The 20,304-nt window shown below is 38.7% G+C and overlaps 2 protein-coding genes across 2 annotated transcripts in view; one reads left to right on the plus strand and one right to left on the minus strand.

Moving 5' to 3' along the window:
- Positions 1 to 3,712: 3,712 nt before the first annotated feature.
- On the minus strand, positions 3,713 to 10,672 carry LOC139741089 (small ribosomal subunit protein uS8). The gene is made up of 5 exons (XM_071651679.1): positions 10,650 to 10,672; positions 8,288 to 8,426; positions 7,477 to 7,556; positions 4,757 to 4,842; positions 3,713 to 3,878 (listed from the first exon to the last, which is right to left on the minus strand). Exons 2-5 carry the CDS (start codon positions 8,418 to 8,420, stop codon positions 3,785 to 3,787), a joined length of 393 nt encoding a protein of 130 aa, XP_071507780.1. The 5' UTR covers positions 8,421 to 8,426; positions 10,650 to 10,672; the 3' UTR covers positions 3,713 to 3,784.
- Positions 10,673 to 10,777: 105 nt separating this feature from the next.
- Positions 10,778 to 20,304, plus strand: part of LOC139741082 (uncharacterized) — a 34,863-nt gene continuing 25,336 nt past the window's right edge. Inside the window, exons 1-9 of the mRNA XM_071651671.1 lie at positions 10,778 to 10,865; positions 11,641 to 11,789; positions 12,501 to 12,647; positions 13,392 to 13,553; positions 13,924 to 14,758; positions 15,075 to 15,249; positions 15,958 to 16,055; positions 18,710 to 18,777; positions 20,085 to 20,135. Of these exons, the coding sequence (XP_071507772.1) occupies positions 11,649 to 11,789; positions 12,501 to 12,647; positions 13,392 to 13,553; positions 13,924 to 14,758; positions 15,075 to 15,249; positions 15,958 to 16,055; positions 18,710 to 18,777; positions 20,085 to 20,135 (1,677 nt within the window). The 5' untranslated portion in view covers positions 10,778 to 10,865; positions 11,641 to 11,648. The remainder of the gene's footprint in view (positions 10,866 to 11,640; positions 11,790 to 12,500; positions 12,648 to 13,391; positions 13,554 to 13,923; positions 14,759 to 15,074; positions 15,250 to 15,957; positions 16,056 to 18,709; positions 18,778 to 20,084; positions 20,136 to 20,304) is intronic.

The raw sequence follows: 20,304 nt of genomic DNA on the forward strand, positions 1-20,304 counted from the left end.
CCATTGGTCAATTCTTTTCCCCCCTCTCAGTAAAATTAACACTGTCTGTAACCATTAACAATGAAGTCAGTAGAATGCTACTCCATTTGGGACTTATGTGCTTGCTCAAAGTGTGGAGCATTCTTCTGTCCCATACAAAGTTAATGAAGATCTTTTTAACTAATATCCATTGTATGTGAGAGATAAATGTAATGATAAATGCTGGAATAACTGGCTCTTTCGCCAGTAGTTGAATAGCCTTGTCAGGATTATTTTTAGTAATGTCATCGTAATTGTGAAGTAGTGGCAATCTGTCTGTACGCTTACTTATGGAATCATTAGGAAAATTAAGAAACTTCCTCTTCAACTAGAAAGCAGTGAAAACTCAAAACAGAGACACATTTGAAAACTTGTCGTAGCACAGTCATCATCATGAGCTTGTAAATATGATTTCCAGCTGCTGTATGCAGAGCAGATGAAGTATTGTACATGTATTGTTCTCAGATCATTGACATTCATCATGTCCTCATCGGGGACATTTTATCAGAGATATTCGGCAAGATTTCCTTCAGACACTATCTTCATAGTAGTGCACACACACACACACACTTATTGTTGTCAGTGATGTTAATAATCCTATATTGTATGTCTTATTTTGGTCATATGTGCTGGCCTTTAGGGCAAACTTCAAGCAAAACTTCACACTTTCAATTATTAGCTGTTTTTGGACGTTAAGAAAATTGATGGTGTCTTAAAAATCACAATATGAAACTTGGCATACAATATATGCTACCCGTAACAGCTGTTTTTACTCTAGCAACAGTGTCATATTTGTGTCATTCATGGGCGAGACATCTCTGAGGTTCCTGTAAGGAATTTGAAGTGATTACAGGGGAACCTAGCTTTAACGAGCACCTACAAACAATAACCTTTTATCACACATTTCTCACTATATCAGGGAATAGAAACAAAGAAATATATGTACAATAATGTATAAAGAGTTGGGCTCTGCAAAATCATCTTGATGTAACAGGTTTTTTATGTCTGACCTCTTTAAAGGGTGTGTATAGTTCTGGTCGAGGTGAGGATTTAGCTTTTAACATTTTGCGAGATATTCAGAAACCACTCTATGAGATGTCAAAGAGCATGCAATTCTAAAGGGTATCAAAAGTTTATTTGATGAAAATTGGTTTTGAAATGGCAGAGATATCCAAAAACAAGGTGAAACAAAGAGATCCTAATAAAGTTGTGGCCTGTCGCCTTTTATTATTATCACTTTTTTGGATATCTCAGCCATTTCAAAACCAATTTTCATCAAATAAACATTGAATCCTTTGTAAAATTACATTCTCTTTCATATTTCATAAGAGGGTTCCCATTATCTCACCTAGGAATGGTCGAAACATGAATCCCCACCTCAACCAGTACTGTACAGTCCCTTAAAATCGAGGTTTCTTTGTAGAAGAGTATAAGTACATGTAGTACATGTAGTGCAGTGAGAAATTGTGGGCTTACTCACACTGTCATGCAATGCCAAAAGGTCAGCAGATTGAAAGTCATTTGGATAGTACACTCGAGGCTGAAAGTGCATGGAGCAACTTGGACGACTCTGGCACCATTGTAAATAGAACAGTCACTATGAATGTAACAATTATTGCAATCTGGTTGACTCGAGTTGTACGCAATGTATCAACAAATTAGCAGTGCCAGGCTATTCTTCACAGGTGTTGTGTGTAAAGTAACTGCATGCCTTACACTAATATTGCTAATTTCACTAGTGTACTTATATTTTTCACCTCAGATGTATGAACTTAAGGACAAAGCATGGTATCCCTCGTGTCAATGAACTGTTTTTGTAAATAAAGCTGTGAAACTGCGTCATGTAATTTATTTTGTGGCGTCTACTGAGTTTGGATTGTTTAAAACTCTCATGTAGCATAAGGACCTCGAACTCTCACGCAAACACCAATCATAACTGTCAATTCTTTGTCAATGACTAACACTACATTTGCTGCAGTTTAAAGATTCAGTACATTATTATGAAGTGCATTTGTTTGTGTCTGTGTTACCATGTATGTGTTATGTAACCTTCCTATTCTGTTCTGCCATTCAGCCACCCCCCCCCTTCAAAAAAAAAAAAAAAAAAGTGATAAGTTTGGCAGCAAGGTACAGATGTAATGATGTAGTATATCCATTCCTGCAGTGGTCATGATATAGAGGATACACAAAGCAAATTTACCATGTAGGACAGATTGCCTTTGTGGGCAGGCTATAGTACGACACAGGATCTCAAAGTTTTCTCATTTTTTGTTTGTGACCATGGTAGTTGCGACTGTATGCGAGAGGATTGAGATGTGTGCGAGCTTGGTATGAGTGGCCGGAAAGATTTACGGTTGAGAAGACTTATGTTTGCATTGGTGTATGTGGAGCATGCCAGTTGATGTGTATGCAGTGGACATACATATTATTGTATCTCCTCCCTTTCATTCCATTTTCAAGACTAAATATGACGAGTTTGTTTGCAAAAACCGATAAGTCCATTTTTGAAGATTTTGAAGTAAGATCTCTGTCATAAAGTACAAAATAATACCTTTTAAATGATATATTGGTCACTACATATAAAGGTACATTTTTGAAGTTATGGTCTAAAGAAGCAAAAATTTCTTATAATTCTCTTCATTTTTCTTGACCTTTGATCGCAAATATCTCCATTTGGCAAACATGGACTTATCAGTTTTTGCAAACTCTTTATATGTTAAGTTCTTCAATCTTCATTCTCTCTAAATTGGTTGTGTCGAGTGCAGTGGATGACAAACACACACACAGTCTCTCACATTGTACAGTCCTCAGACATTCCACCAGCCCGCACACACAAACATCTGAATTCAGTCCCCTGCTTACAAATGCCTGAAGACAGCAGCCACGTTTCAAGAGTTGTCAAATAAAACGGCCAGTCATGAATGACTGGTAATTACACTATTCAAAATCAAAGTACCAGTACCCTTTGGTGCGATACACTGAAAGTCATGGTTCTCTTTCTAAAGATACCCTTTATCACCATCAAGTCCATACAGCATCTCAACATAGATGACACTGTCTCTGCTGGTTGATGAAACATGACAACACAGTAGAAGTTCTCGTATATTCCATGTACAATTTGTTACTTTTGGCCACCACTACATTTCCCCAATCCCCCCCCCCCCCCCCCACTCACACAAACACAAGACCCTTTACAGTGATAGCTAGCGAAGTGGGCTACCTTTGGCACATCCACTCTAAAACATCCTCCACTGGTTAACACTCAAAGCTCAAGCACTCCACATACGGATAAAAGGGAGCTTTAGATATGCGACGTTGAGACAATTGTGTTGGCCATTCTCCTTTCTCCCTGCGTCGCGTTGCAAAGTAGTTTTAGATTACGCAAGGATGAAGCCTATACAAAGTGAAATGGCTCCCCATATGATCAATCAAATGCATCAAGTAGCTCTCTGCATCGTGATTTGAGCAGACGCCAAAAATGGCCCAGAACCGACCATGAAAACTCCCAGAAAATGCAAGATCTATTTTGGTAGGCAATTTTGCGCATGTGCAGAACAGGTTCCCCCCCCCCCCCCCCCAAATGTAAGGGTATGAAAAATCTAAAGCTCCCTAATGTTGCCAACTTCATCCCCAAAAATTTCTGTTCCTCAAAAAGACCACCCAAAAAACAGACTGGTGAGAGAAAGTCAATGAATGATGTTTTTTTAGTGCATTTTATTCTGGCTCATAATTTACAACCCCACGGTTCCTGCTCCTCTCTGCCTACTCAGAAGAAGAAGCCGAGGATCTTGCCACCCACGTGTTTCCTTCTTGCCTCCTCATGGTCCATGATGCCTCCTGAGGTGGTGAGGACAACGTATCTGGAGAAAAAACGGAATGGGGAAAGCATTACATGTATGCACAGTTTGAGAGGCCCATGGGTAATCATAATCTGGTTTCACTTACCTATGGCAGCCAAATTCATTATTCAAAATCAGGCAGATTAAAAACACAATCAGGGAAAAACTTGTATCATGCACATATCTTGATAGGAAAGAATATCTTGGTAAAAAAAAAAATGATTCTCATACAAGGAAGAGTTTTATATATCCTTAGCAACAACCCTGCTATCATCTTAATAATTTAACAAAAGATTTAAATAACCTGTTCTCTTCAGTTTCAAGACATCCCTCAAAGTAACTTCCAACTTGAGTATGCTCTCACTGCAATATCTCCCACGAACAATTCTGAGAAATACCAACTAAGAAGTGCACATGAGGAGGTATTTTATGCAATATTTTGGGTAATGGAAGTACTATATCTTAGTACCCTGGACATACGCATTTGTTCTCATTTGAATAATCGCCATTTCCATGATAACTATTACTGTTACCCTTCAAGGCTACACTAAATATTACGGAAAAGTAAAGAGCATTACTCTTCTGTATGATCACAAACTCTTTGCAAAGCCTGCTAAGCATCATTTCATCCTTTTACAAGCTAATCAATGATTTGTCACTGCACATGTTCTAATATAATAAACATTGCAAGTTGATCGGCTCTATATTTTCTTTATTTTCCATCTTCATTTTCTCTCTCGCTTTATCGTTAACATAATTCTTTCCTGGGATTTGCATCTTAGAAAAACAATTCAATTGAATAACTCTGTTTAAGGAACTTTATACTTCATGTCCTACTACCTAACAACAAATAGAACCGTCCATAGCAAAGGGCTGGGAGGTGGTGTCAAGAAGCTTACCCGAACTGTCTGGAGGGCAGCAGGTTGCTGGTCCACCTCTCCATATCATTGATGGAGACGTCAAAGCGGGGACTGATCACACCACACTGGGAGGACAGGGAAGAACAAGTCATAAAGTTCATCAAGAAAGGAAGCATTACCAGTATAATTTGTTGCTGGGGTGCCAAGACCTTGTATCTCAAATTTTAGTGAAAATGACTTCTTCTTTTTTTTAATTTATGGTCAGAAAATCAGTTAAGTGATGTCCTTTCCAAATCCTAGCTGTCTTGCCCCCCCCCCCCCCCAAAAAAAAAAAAATGAAGACACCAGGCATGTCAAAGGAAAGGCTATCCCATTTGACATAGTGCTTTGGCTGCCATGTTTGTTTGTTTGCTAGTTTGTTGTTGTTGTTGTTTTTTTTTTTTTGGTGCTCTCCGGAACATTTTACATTTTGTAAATGCAAGGTCTTGTCAACCCAGCGATGATATATAACAGATCAACGTGGTAAGGGGCTGCTGCCAACATAAACACATCAAAATCAGGAAAATTCTAAAGAGCTTTCAGGGAGATGCTGATACAGTGGACTTCCGTTATAACGAAATCCTTGAGGCCGGCAGTTTTCTTTCATTATATCAAAATTTTGTTATAACCAAACAACAAATAAACAATAAAAGTACATAGAGCGGATAATGTAACAGCCTGAATTTTTACTTCGTTGTACCTGGAATTTCGTTTTAGTCGTGTTCGTTATAACGGGAGTGCACTGTAGTGCATTACAGGCATTTACATGGGTAATAACACTTCTTAACCCTAAAAGGGCCGGGGGGGCGGAATCCGCCCCCCCCCCCTCGACGTTTCGCGCTATAATTCTGTAACGCGAGAAGGCCTCGTCGCGAGGCTTCTTGACTTTGTTTGTTCAAGTCTCGCGCAACTTTTGAGACCAAATTTGCAACGTCCGCGCATACTTTTGTGAAGCCACGCCCATTTTTGTAACGGAATGTCGCCCCAAAACGGGCACAATTTTGTGATTTTGTGTACATTTCCTATGGAAAACAGTGCTCTGTCATGAAAGTCATAAAAACCTGATTATTTTTACAGTTGATCACTTTCATTGATTAATTTTGTGCTAATTATGGTAGAAAAGTAGTCAGTGACAATTTCCAATGAAAAAACAAAGAAAACACAAAAGTTGAAAAGCAAAGAAATACATAAGAAATTCTGAAAACAATAAAATACATAAGAATTGAAATGAGTTTTGGAAGTTTTTGTGATGTACAATTGTTGAATATGCTAAAACAGATTTACAGATCAAAAATTAGACTCTCAATGCTTTTAATTAGGCTAAAATATGATCTTGAGCTTAATTTGCATAATTAATTAATTAAAATTAGAAATTGATTATTTCAAAAAATCTTATGACACAATCTTGTAGATTATGACGCGGGTCTCACGCACGCAAAATTTCATCACGAACGCACCACCGATGGCCGAGATCTCAGACAAGATGCGCTAGTACAAATGTACATGTAGCTGCAGGGGGGCCCCCCCCCCCCCCCCCCCCCCGGAATCCATTCCCCCCCTGGTCTGAGCATAGCCAAAAAAGCCCGGCCCCTTTAGGGTTAAATCAGGGAAGTTTTGTAAATTCTTTTGTCAGGGCTCACAAAATAGTTAGCATTTTAGGGAGCCTTCTGCAGAATCAGTGACTTGGCAAGCTTTGCATGGTATATTCAGTGAACAGAAATTGCACTTTAAAGGTGTCTACAATGTTCTTAAAACTCAAATCCAGACAAAACCATCTTCCTAAAAATAAAAGAATCTCGTACAGGAGAACTGGGGTCCATTTCATGAAAGTCTTCTGAAGTACTTTCTGTTAATAAGACAATTATTTATAAGAGACTTCATAAAATTAATTTGAAAGTCTTTCATAGCTACATATGAGCAACTTTGGCATCTCTGAGATTTATGTAAAGACTTTTATGTGATGTCTTCATGAAACAGACCCCTGGACAAAAAAGAATTTTTTGACACGATCTTAGATTCGACCATCCCACCATACAAGGACCAACTTGCAAACAATGTTTTTCCTCATATGAAATGCTTGTCACATGCTCAACTGTGTTATTGAGGCAACAAACTGTCATCCAAGGTACACATTATGCACCAGCTGATTGATTTAATAGTCAACTTTGCTTGATAACTCGTAATACCATGTAATTTTACAAGCGTCCATCACACCATACTACCGATGCTCAACACACTTGTGTGATGACAGATGATCTGGTACACTGACAATTCTGTTACACTAAGAATTTTGCAATATTGATTGCACATTATACAACTGAAATCTTTGTGTGCCATGGTGTAAACCTCATGTGCCACGTTATTCTGAGATTGCAACATGAGTGCTTTTGGAAAACATTCTGTGTTTCAACGCCATATGACTTTTCATAGAAACATTATTGCTATAAATGCAGAACAACAAAATTGCAGGGAAAACTGCAAGCTTTGCTGTGAGATAAATTCTATGACAAGGGTATGGCTCTTTCTCGCAAATGGTCAGTATTACAAACATATTGGTTCATGCGTGGCTGTCCAGCTGAGCAAAGTATGCAAAGCTAGCAAGCTGGCAACTGAGTTGTGCAAGCGTGACACACAAAGATTTAATTAAAAACTTGTTAAAATCCACTATTGGTAGCATATGCAAATCTAGCTGAGAAGACAGAAAACCTTTGTTGGCTCACCTTGTTCAGCCTGCCATTGAGATTGACAATAATCTTGCCTCCCCTGTGGTCATCCACGATCTCAAACTCTCCGATGTACCCTGAAAGAGATGCCGAAAGAAATGATTTGCACCATTACAGATAACAATGGCAGTGCTTCATCCCACTGACCATTACCATACAAACACAAAAGAAAAGTTATTTCATTTGGGGTGGACAAAACATTTACTCAAAAGAATAAAAATTATCTTGTGACATCAGGTTTCTCACTACAATATTTGTATATCAGGGTACAAAAAAAAAAGAAAAAAAAAGAAATATAAATAGCCAGGACTTGCAAAATTACCTTGTTACAAGAGTCTTGTTGCATTCAAACGCTTTATAATAGCAAGGTTCCACTGTATTGTACAGTCACAAGTTTAATAGCTAGATTAAAGGGATAAAATAGTACTGGTGGAGATGAGGATTGAGATTTTCAACTTTTTGAGAGATACTGAGAAACCACTTACAAAATGTTACAGAGCATATCATTCTAAAACGAATTCAAAGTTTTTTGATGAAAATTGGTGTTGAAATCCTGACATATCAAAAAAAATTAAAAAGTTAAACAAAGCGATCCTCATAAAAGGTGGGTCCCATCTTATCGCTTTGTTTTGAATATCTCAGCCATTTAAAAAACAATTTCCATCACATAAATGCAGAATTACTCTTGGAATTACATGCTCTTTCATATCTAATTAGACGTTTCTCATTATCACACCAAAATAGTTAAAAACCTGAAGCCAGGAATCAACCAAAACTATACCATCCCCTTCAGTAATGAGGTACCTACCATGCTTCATCATGACCATCAGGAACTTGACAGTAACCTTGGAGCACGGCCTGATCATCACCTGACGCTTGCATCGCTTCTCAGCATTGCAGATGCTCCGTAGAGCATCGGCCAGAACGCTCATACGCACCATGGTGGCCTGGAAGATGTTGCAAAAATGGTATGAATGGCAATATGTCCATGGAAATATTAAAGTGATTGTAGACAGTGTAACAAAATTCAATACAAGGTATAGAAACATATCCTCTTCACATGTAGGACGTTATGCTGACAGCCAGTAACAAAGAAATGACAACTGAGTAGGTGTGTGTCACATCACCTTTTCCGTTGATTTTAGCTTAGTTTGCCAATAAACATTGCCATATATAAATGACAAATCAAAGCACACTGAAGAAGTGTCAGTGTGCAAGACAAGAGTTCAGAGGAAACTCAATATACAGAGATCAGAATACCTTATGTAACAAACTTATTTCTCCAGTCCCAATGAGTTTATTTCCTTTGATTTGTACTGTTTATTGACTTCTGATATAACAAAATATCTGATATAAAGAACAAATTGTCTTGGTCCCAAGGATCTCGTTACACTGAGTTTATACTGTAGTACTACTATTCAAAACTCCTCTGCAGATCTATGCAGCTTCTGCTGTATGAATGGTGCTATGTGCAGACTCTAATCAAAAGACTTTCAGAGAAACAAAGTGGGGTGGGAACCACACACCGGCAGTCTTATGGGTCTGCTTAGCTTCTGCATTAATATGAAATTCACTAGCACAGAGGTAGATCTTTCAATACTTTTCATAACAAGATTGTTGTAAAGCCAAAGTACACCTTCATTCAAATCCTTCCTCAACTTTTTAAGTTATTTTGCAAACACACAAATAAACCAATAGTAATACTGAGAAAACCATAACCTCCTCCTTCTTTGGCAGAGGTTTACACAAGCCGCCCATAATTCGACAACAACGCAGTCCAAAATTCGACCAGCAACTAGATCTACATGTATACAAAATTTTAGAAACCTATATATAGATTCTAATGTTACACTTTTGCACATGATTGAGCCTTGGTATGACTATGAGTATGACTCACTATAATGAGTGCTGTAATAAAGATGTTTGACAAATTAAGGAGAACTGATGCTGCATATACTGTACGAGCTGAAATTTTCGAGTACAAATATTTTCATGAATTGCTACTTGGAGGACATTTTCGCGTGTTGTTAATTTCGCGGTTGCGAAGGTCTAATTATAAACTTACTTATTCGCGCGTTATTTTCGCGTGTTATTTTCGCAGTTCAAAGGCGATTCGCGAAATTTGCAAAAATAAAACCATCGTGAAAATTTCAGCTCGTACTGAAGATAAAATGTCAACATGTCTACAGCATGCAGTTATGCATTGCAAATACATCACTTTAATATAATTTAGAATACAGATCTACACCTAATGTTAGCATTTATTTTAGAATGATTGCGCTATTCTGATCCTGATCCTCGTATTTTATTAGGGGCGGATCCAGGAATTCTGTAAATTAAAGGGGATGCGCCTTTACAAAATAAAAGGGGGGGGGTGCATGGACCCCCCCCCCCCCCAATATTTGTTCTTTTTCTTTTCTTTAAACCAAAAATAAAGAGGGGGCGCACACCCTTTGTGCCCCCCTCCACTCTGGATCTGCCACTGTAAAATTTATTTCTTACAAAAATATTTTACAGTGTTTTATACCACTCTCTGGGATGGACACTAAACTACTTTAACCAGCCATATATGCACAGGTACCACTAGCATTATCATTGATTATTGCATTATTACAGTGTCATGTCCCATGAAAAGCAGTGACTGCGACCGACCAGTTTCCCACGAGCTATGCCCATGCCCAGTGGCAGTGCAGTGCAGTGGCAGTGCAGCAATGCAATACTAACACTAAACAGCACCTCTCTCTCTCTGCGTTTTGTTATCAATTTAGGATTGATTTCAAGTAGGAAAAAAGACTGCAATTTTTAGTTTTATATAGCACCAGCACCTGTATCTACTTGTAAATCTCAACAACAAAGAGGAAAGATATTTAGGAGTTTTTATAAATCCATGGCTGGCGAAAAAGAGATACTAGATGAGAGAGCTGCAACGCTGCGATTACCTCAGCTCAGTAAACCGTGCATTTACTGATGAAGGGACAAGCCGTACCCGCAATGGCCACGACCCAGTTGTCAAAGGATTTATTCATCTTTCTGGTTTCCTACATTTCTTCAGATAATACAAACGTAGATTTGCCATTCATATAAATAACATAATGAGTTTCGAAGGAAGAAATAGTAAGGGATGTTCGCGATTTTAGCCGATAGTTCACACAATTTTTCTCATGACCAACCTTCGCTAGTTGCTGCGAGAGAAAAGGTCAATGTAAAGCGGAAGCATAATATTGTCAGTCTGCTTAGTCTAGTCTCAGTGCGTACAGTCGCTCTTTTCGGATTTTGTTACTAGCGGCAATTGCGTTGATACGATGTGGAACAGTTACTGTGCGACCTAAAGTTTACCCCTATTTGTGGCGAGTTATATTCTCGTGGTAATCACCAAACGATCGCTGGTAAGTACATATTTAAGTTTCAGGTGTTATATGAATTCATACAGAATACAAATTTATATTAGAACAAATCAAGCGAGCGTAAAATCACCTCTGCATTCCCTGGTAGCAACAGGCAACTATACCCCTAACAACAGTGATCGCTAGTCCCATATACTTTAATTTATGTAGTGCAAAGTGTCTACACCGATGGCAATGAAAAAACGAACTGTCAAAAATCTGTCACACTGAAATTTTTAATTAGAATTCCTAAAACACTGAGAATGCATTCTGTCTGAAAGAACAGCTTTGCGATGAACCCAATGAACAACAATATGGCGAATAGTTTTTGGATGTTCAATTTATCCCTGGAGTACCAGACCCGGAAATGAAGCCAGGCCTAGTAATTTATAGAATACAGCAAAATATACAGCAAACCAAAATACAGGCAGCAAACTTGATTCAGCTAAGGCAGGGAATATCGCAGAAAAGTAAAGTAAGTTTGTATGTACAATGTATGTGATCATATCTTTTTCTTCTTTCTTAATCTTCACTTCAAAGGGCGATGTAGCCTATCACAAAGATGAGAAAATACAGTGTATATGCACCTGTAAGCTTTCAAACTACAGTATTCAAACTGTGCATACGTACATTAACATGAATGTGAATAAAATGATACTGAAGGAATGAAAATGCAGAGAGTTCAAGGTTAGATATATGTAAGCATAGTTGACAGTCTGTACAGCTTGTTTGAAGAATCCTGGTCTAGAACCTATATGTACTCTGACTTTGACTGCAGCAAACAAGATGACAACCTTGGCAGAGGCCAGTGCCAGTCGGAAGAGGGAACGGAGCTTTGTTGGCAAACCCAGAAAGATATCCAGCGGTGTACCTCTTACCAGAGTCCAACGTGTAGCACATCGATCAGACATTCTCCTTGATGATCAGGTATGATTAAGTGTTTGCAGAAAACAAGACTATTCTGAGCTGAACCATGCATGTCTCGCACAACTTTTACTTTATTCAAGCTCATATACATTGTAATCAACTTATTGTTAATGTTAGACTTCAACAGCTCTTCTCTTTTTTTTTTTGTCATTTGTTGAGCAAGAAAAGTGTTTCCAATAGAACTTATCATCAGATATCATCAGTTTCTGTGGTGCCAAAGAGTGGTTTATTTAGTCTCAGTATGCTTTGAAATTTGTTCCTTACATTCAAAGAGTGCATGTATGCTGGTCCAACTTGTTTTTTGTTTATGATGTACATGTATGTACCTCTCTGTTTGTCAACTCAATGCCTTTAAATGTTTTGAATAACTCTAGTTCTATAAATCAACAGTGATATCCTGTCATTACGTAAACAAAGGTGAAAGAAAAAGACATTTGAGTCAAATGAATTGAACTGTAACAACAGATTTACAAATACATATGTATGGTTGGTAGACATCCCTATACAAAATAAAAGTAGATTTCACTTTCTGCATTTCGTCGGCTAAGAATGAGAAGGGCATTAAGTTACCTCGAACACTATGGGTTTAGTGGCAATTTAATGCCCTTCTCATTCTCAGCCGACGATTTTATGTTGCATCATGGCAAACATTGTAGCCATAGTATTTTAAATTTTCTATCTTACCCATAATGCATCTCTTCCTCTCTTTAGATATCCCTGGTGAGAGACACCCAGGATGCATTGGAGAAGGCCATGATGATGGTAGTCTCCAGTAGGAGTCAGCAGGAGCAGGCAGCATGGCTGGAGGAAGTGGAGAGACTTAAGCTCCAGAGTGATGAGATGCTTCTTATTCTCAAGGTGGCATATCTCAAAGTTAACTTCAGTATTTGGGTAGTATTCTGGCTGATCTAGAAAATCTAAAATAGAGTGGACTCCTGTTATTACGAAGTCCTTGGGACCAGCAGTTTCCTTTTGTTATATCGAAATTTTGTTATAACGGAACAAGTAAGCAATAAAAAACATAGAGCGGATAATGTTACGGCCTGAATTATTCCTTTGTTGTAACCGGAATTTCATTGTAACTGTGTTCATTATATTTGGGAGTGCATTGTAAAAAATAAAAACCTTATCTAGTATCTAGAATATCAACACACATCCTATTGTATGTTAATTAGTAAAGGTGCATTGGAGGAAACGTCACAAAAGTCCCAGTTTGACTTGTAAACACCTGTGACCGGTATGATGAAATTAATCAACGCAGTTCAGAGACATATTACTGGAGTTTCACAACTTCGTGGTGGGCAGTGGCAGGCATTGGTAAAGCATCATTTGCACTTGGAAACCAATGGTAAAGGTAGTGTAAAGACAGACTTGGTGAGAAAGTTTTGTCCCAAGTTCTTTTTTATTTTTTCCCCCATTTTCAAACTATGCATTGCTTTCAGCTTAACCCATTGGGTATGAGGAAGCTAAGTGCTTGATGGTATTTTTGTCTTTACATTGTGCAAGTTGTTTTGACCTCAACAATTCAGCAACCTGACTTATAGCAGACCCTGTGAGATTTGTGTGTCTTTTGTGTATGTTTTTGTTTATCTCTGCCAACAGGTGGTGAGAAAGCTGAGTGCAGAGCTGCTGTATGCCAAGGTGGAGGTGGAGCAAGCTGCCCAGGAGCAGGGCAATGTGGGTGCCGCCAGGAAGCGGGTGGTGTGGCTGGAGGACAGAATGGAACATCTCCTGAGTCGCTATAGAAACCTGAACTCCCCTTTGGTAGGAACAACAATTTTTCTTTGGAACTGTTCTTGCTCTAATAGCTACATTTTATTTGTTGTTTTTTTTTACTTTGACGGCAAATACTGTTAAAAGGAATGTTTTACACTTTTCCTCTGTATAGAAAGTAAAATGCACCAATACACATTGATGTTATTGTTCTGTGTGTTTTCATTGTAACTGTTGTATAAATACTCTATTGAATTCAACATTTTCTGAAGCCAACTGATATTACATGCTATCATGGACCAACCAGGAATCTAAATCTTAATTTTACTATCAGTGTCAGATAGCACAATATGCTGTGTTGCACGTAGTTAGCACTTACTTTGAGCATATGAGGATACATTACTTCTTGCTTGCTTCACAGACGGTTCAACCAAGGGTAGCCACAGAAAGGCGAGAACGTCCAAGAGCTGGGAGGGTGGGCACACACCAGACCAAGAAAGGCACCACCACCACAAGACCCAAATCCATCTTGAAAGTGCCTGGCAGGAGAGGACAGACAACTGAAGATGATGATGAAGATGATGATGATGATGATGATGACGACGATGATGATGACAAAGATGATGGACTACCTTCACGGCAATCACGTCAAAGGAGACTGCGACCGAGTATGAACAGGGAGAGACAGGCTGCCATGCGCAACCGACGAGGCCAGAGGGTGGAGGAACTCCGCGGGCTGGAAACCGATGAGACGCAGAGCACGGAAGATGAGAATGCTGTGGAAGGGGAGTGGGTTGCCAAGCAACGGTTGGCTCTACGTAGCCGTGGACGGCTAGGGAGATCTTCGCAGGGAGAAGACAGAGGAGGGGGAGGAGACAGCAGGAAGGGACAACGATCAGGAGCAGGAAGACCCGACGTGGACAAGGACGAAGATGAAACAGACACCTCCCATGAGGCAAAAGAGTCCCAAAGGAGAGGCTCAATACCCAGAGAAATCCTGCGATCAAGACAGCGACCAGCCGTGAGTAGGGAAGCAGCCAGGGACTCCAGGGAGGATGGGGTTGACGATGAAGACCACACCCAGAGGAGGGGAGCCAGCAGGGGGGATGCTGGCTCCAGGAGAGCAAGAGGTGAGGTCGGAGGAAGATTCGGTCGGCTGACGGATGAGGAGAAGGAACTGAGTGAGAGGAGTGACCTTGAGGAGGGCAAGATTTTCACTGTGGGCGGAAGTGCCTTCATGACCACGTACTCTGAAGGTGAGCACAAATCATGCTATCACTGACACTTCAACATATATCTCGAATATGTGTTTTATTCACGTGCAAACATGAATGACGAAAGTCACATTAAAAGTTTGCTGCAAGATTTAGGCCACTCTTCATTAGGAGTGTTCATTCGTAGACTCTTCAACCACATAATAATTTTTTTTCAGTACGGTTCTAATATCCATTAGAGTAGTTTAATCTTGCCGTAGCACCCTCTCAAATATAACTGAAGTATTGCAAAGGAAAAATATGAAAGTATTTTGTCTTTTAGCACGAATGCCATTGTATCTGTGTCATGTTTCAACAGAGGAGAACTCTGGTTCAGACACCTCAGAAAGCTCTGAGTCCCACCAGGACGATGGCAATGATGGGGATGATGATTACGAAGATGAGTTGGATGATGATGATGGTGAGAAGGGAGAAGAAGGAGAAGAGCAGGTTGTGGATGAGGCCACAGCATACTGGGAGTCTCCGCATCACAAGTAAGCAGGGGACATTGAACTTTGCCCACAGGCTTAAAATCAATGCCAGTCACTGAATGCAGATCAGAGAAATTTGTTTTGACAGTCCTGAGGTTTTGGTGCAGAAAAGACTGCTTTTACATGACAGTTTTGCAATAGTGCAGGATATGATTATAACAGGCAGAAATCCTGAAATTTGATTGTAAACTGTTGCTCTGTGAATTTCAAATGAATATCTTTATAAGTTGTAAACACATGTTTTAAGTAGACTGAGACTTTGATTTGATTTTAAGCTCACCCTGCGCCAAATACCCCATATTAGGTGGTGTTGCCCAAGGGACATGCAGCAACTCCCAATTTGAAAGATTTTTTTCAAACAGTTTGCCCAAGGTGGAGTGTCATAAAGGCAAAGTGCATTGTTCAGTCAAGCACCAGACCCAAGGGTCTTTTATTTATACCTGTGCGCACAAAATCCCTGTTTGCTTGGCTTGTCTTTCCAATGTATTGATGATTTAGGTCTTTTATGATGTCCAGATTGGTAGCAGTATTTCTTGGCAGCACTTAATTATTCAGTACCTGATAAATGCTCATATCATCAGCAGAAGTTACTGTCCTTTTGCCATATGGTCCATAGTAACTTCCTCTGCCCTGATTGTACTATGCCCAGCTCATGAAAAAGAAAAATAAAAAGAACTAAACAAATGTAAAATAATTGTACAAATTGTGCAGGTTTGAATACAGCGAGCATCGTGAGGCCATCAGCCGGGAGAACCCAATGTCCTACCACAACCTGGGGTTGGCAGTGTGCTCATCATTTATCGAACCAGGTAAAACACAGCACTGTATTTAATTTAAAAAAACAAAAACAAAACTCATAACTTTTGTGCGTATCTATGTTACATTCAGTACTTTAGAGTGTGATTGCCTCCGCTCACATAATGCCAAACAGTCACGGCAATCAAGCCTTGTATACACAAATGTGTGACATATTTATATACATTTTAATATTATTAACCCGCTTTGTAATAGGATGGTTTGATTTTGCTCCAACACACATTTCCCATAGACACCTGCCCGAGTATACTTGGGACTCGTCCTCAACGAGTTAAAGGTGAACACGTACAATATGGTTTCTGACTGTGCACTAAAATTCTATGTTGTACATCATACCCTAATATCAATCATCGGTGTATTCCCATTTTCTTTGCTCCGTTTTTCACTGGTATATTTATATATATATATTTTTTTTTGGTAGTATATAGCATTTAACCTTTGAAGATGTGAACCAGTTAGATTCAGTGCATGACTGATATTGATGTTCTTCCTTGTCCATAACACCTCAAACGTCACTCTCTTCATTCTTTTTCTTCTTCTTTTTTTTGATAGTTTTGTAAAATTATAATTCTTAAGAAGTGAGCACCTTAGAATCAGTGCACAAATGAAATGTCACATTGAGATGGTTTCTACAGCTGAAAAAAAGTCTTTAGACTGTTAGTAAACATTGCACAATGTGATTCCTTTTTATTGTTTACCACAAAAAAAAATGCAAATTAGTATACTGATGAGAAAAGCAGACTTTTAGTATTGTTGGAAATTGGTAAAGTTAAAGAGGAATCAATGCATTCTCAGATTAGTCAGTGGAAATCAATATGTAATACTTTTAGGGAAATCAGTGGACATTTACGAGATTTTAATGGTATCAAAGACTTCTGATGATCCTCAACCGAGTGATACACTGTTCTGTAGCATCTACTTTTTATGCCTCTGCCACGAAGTGTCACCGGAGGCATTATGTTTTCGGGTTGTCCGTCTGTTCGTCCGTCCTTCCTTCCGACCGTCCGTCCGTCTGTCCTTCCGTCCGTCCTTCCGTCCATAATCAATTTTGTGGACAGCGTATAAAAAAAAATGTTAGAGGTATCCTAATGAAACTTGGCATGTATATGTACGAGTGGGCGAAGTTGTGCCTATCAACTTTTGGGCGCACATGCTCAAGGTCAGAGGTCAAAAGGTCAAGGTCAAATGCTCAAAATTTCACTATTTCTCCTATATCTATGCAATGCATGAAGATAGGGGTCAGGGGTCAAAGGTCAGGGGTCAAAGGTTAGGGTCAACTCTTCAAATTTTCACTATTTCCTTCTTATCTATGCAATGCCTGCATGATTTTTCTTGAAACTTAGTGTATGCATGTATTACCCAATAGAGATTCTCTTGGAAGTTTCTTGCCAAAAGGTCAAAGGTCAAGTGAAAGTGCTGAATTTCACTTGAAACTGTCATCACACATTGTCAAGACATTGTACTATAGACCTACAAATGTATTAGGAGAACCATGCATTATGGCAGAGGCGTACCAGTTGGCATTGCGACATTTCTAGTTTTTTATGCCTCCGCAACGAAGTGGCCGGAGGCATTATGTTTTCGGGTCGTCCGTCCGTCCGTCCGTCCGTACGTCCGTACGTCCGTCCGTCCCGTTTTGTTTTTGTCGATATCTCAAGAACCGTGTAATGGTTTTACATCAAACTTGGTATGAGGGTATATCCTTGGGGGATAATACTTTGTGTGGATTTTAGGGTCACAGGGTCAAAGGTCAAAGGTCACAGGTTATTTTGTGAAAAAAAGATTGAAATTTCATGTTTTTCACCATATCTCGCAAATGGTTCAAGGTATCTTCATGGAATTTAGTATATATGCTTGTACCGATGGGCAGTGATTATCTAGGGAAGTTGGGGGTCATGGGTCAAAGGTCGGGGGTCAAAGGTCAAGGTCAACTTCTCAAAATATCACTACTTTCCTTAAAATGCAATATGCCTGAAGGGTTTTTTTTTTTAAACTTGATGTATGGCATGTATTACCCAATATATATTTTTGGGGAAGTTTCTTGCCAAAAGGTCAAAGGTCAAAAGGTCAAAGGTCAAGTGAAAGTGCTAAATTGCACTTTTTCCTCCATATCTCGAAAGTAACTCAAGGTATCATCATGAACATATTTATGCATGTTCAACCTAACAGTGATTCTCTTTGGAACTGTGAGGTCAAAGGTCAAAGGCCAGGTTTAGATAATGCTATTTTCCCATTTGATACTGAAATTATACTTTTTCTCAATACCTTGAAAATTACTCAATGCATAAACTTATAAAAGGGTCAAAAGTCAAGTAAAAATCATCAGTTCCCCAAATACCTGCACTCTGACATTTTAATCATTCATCCAATTGAACCTAGTTCTAGGAAAGTGAACATTCAGCACATTTGTGTCAAACCTGTCATTTTGATATTTTGCCAATTGTGTGAAACTTTCATCACACATTGTCAAGACATTGTACTATAGACCTATTAGGAGAACCATGCATTATGGCGGAGGCATATCAGTAGCCGTAGCGATATATCTAGTTTTTTTTTAATTCAGGTCATGCCACAAATTTATGAAAGAGCAGAAAATAACTCTTGTGGATGGGACTATTACATGTTTTCCTTTTTTCTTTAAATACAGCCCCGGCCTTGGCAGCCGAACTCCCCTGGAGAGAATTTAAAAAGGGAGAAAAGATGTCAGACGTCCATGTAAGTCAAAACCAGAGAGAATGTCTTTCTTTTTTCTTTTTTTTCTTTTGCAATAGCAACAGAAGCTGCATATATAATGTCCCTGTATCGTTTAATCTGTACTGAAGGTGTACGTATAGAATCTGAACTGTTACTGTTGACCTGAGTGCAAGGGTATACCTTTATCAGTGAAGTTTGTGTGATCTCCATTTTTCTTTGCTTATATTGTATACAAAAAAAACAACAACTTTATTCTATTGTCAGTTTGTTGTTGTATTTCTGTGAAAGGTATTTTTTGTGAAAATCATGTAATTTCCCTTTTCCTCTTTTGTCTGCACACAGGAGCAGGTTCAATATTGTCTTCTTGATATGAATTTCTGTGTATGCCAACACTATAGAGGAAACTGAATGTTAGCACAATATAATCGCTTTTTTAAACAAGACATTCTGGATCAAATCAAATATTTATCCAGACACATGGCTTCAAATTAACAAACTGTCTTCTCCTTTCACAAAGAGCATGTAAATTTATGTGAACCACATTTGGAATCAATTTTGGTTGTTGTTTTTTTTTCTATAGGACTTTTACTTACTTTTCTGTATTCTTTTCTGTGAAAAGAGTACTTCTCAAAGACAGCAAAGGCTAGAAATATATTTTCTTGACAGTCTCCTGTATTTCCTTTTGTTATATGATCTGTTCACCCATGCTCTTATGTTAAAGATATAATTGAGATTATCAAAACATTGAAATGAAATGCAACTTCCTGGCATCATGATGATGGAGAAAATGAAAATAAATGAAGGACAGGCACATTAGCTACACCATACATAGGGTAGTGTATATGTGAGCCTAGAAAAGAAAACATGAAACTACAAATGCCACCCATAAATGACATGTACTTTTCTTGGAAAAGAGTAGCTTGATATATTTGTATTACCTGTGGCAGAAATATGAAGCATTAGCCATAGAGACGTTGACAGATTTTGCTTTTACGTCATCTGCTTATAGTCTTTGTCCATATTTTGTCTGCTTTTAGTCTTTATCTATATTTTGTCTGCTTTGTACGCCATGTTGTCAAGTGAGTCATCAAGATAATGCCCATGAAAATCAAGTGTCTGTATAATAATTTGATTGTGGCTTCTTTTTTTCCGTGTTTTGCAAGAAACTGCTAAAGGCGCTGAAATTTTTTGTTGATTATTTGTATAATTGATTTCATTTCAATTCACCTCCAGCTTTAATTTCCCTGTACTTGTTTGTACGTTTTTGTTTGTTCATTTGTATGTTTTTGTGCATGTTTGTTTGTGTCTTTCGTCCCTTTACCCCCTAGGTGGCCAAACTTCTCCCTATGCGCCCAGTCACTGCAAAAGCGGAAGAACTTGTTAGTCCCCAGACTCTGTGCTTTCAATGTGAAACAAAACTGCATGCATATCAAAACATTCTAACTTTAATAAGGGAAATTATTATATATTTTTCTCACACTTAGAGGGATCTCTATCCCAAGGGGAAGATATCTGCGGCATGAATGCATGTACTGTAAATGTGAAACA

This window comes from Diadema antillarum, unplaced genomic scaffold, assembly GCF_040938485.1.
Source record: "Diadema antillarum isolate AM-2024a unplaced genomic scaffold, OU_Dant_1.0 seq00000901_RagTag, whole genome shotgun sequence".
NCBI classification, from domain to species: domain Eukaryota; kingdom Metazoa; phylum Echinodermata; class Echinoidea; order Diadematoida; family Diadematidae; genus Diadema; species Diadema antillarum.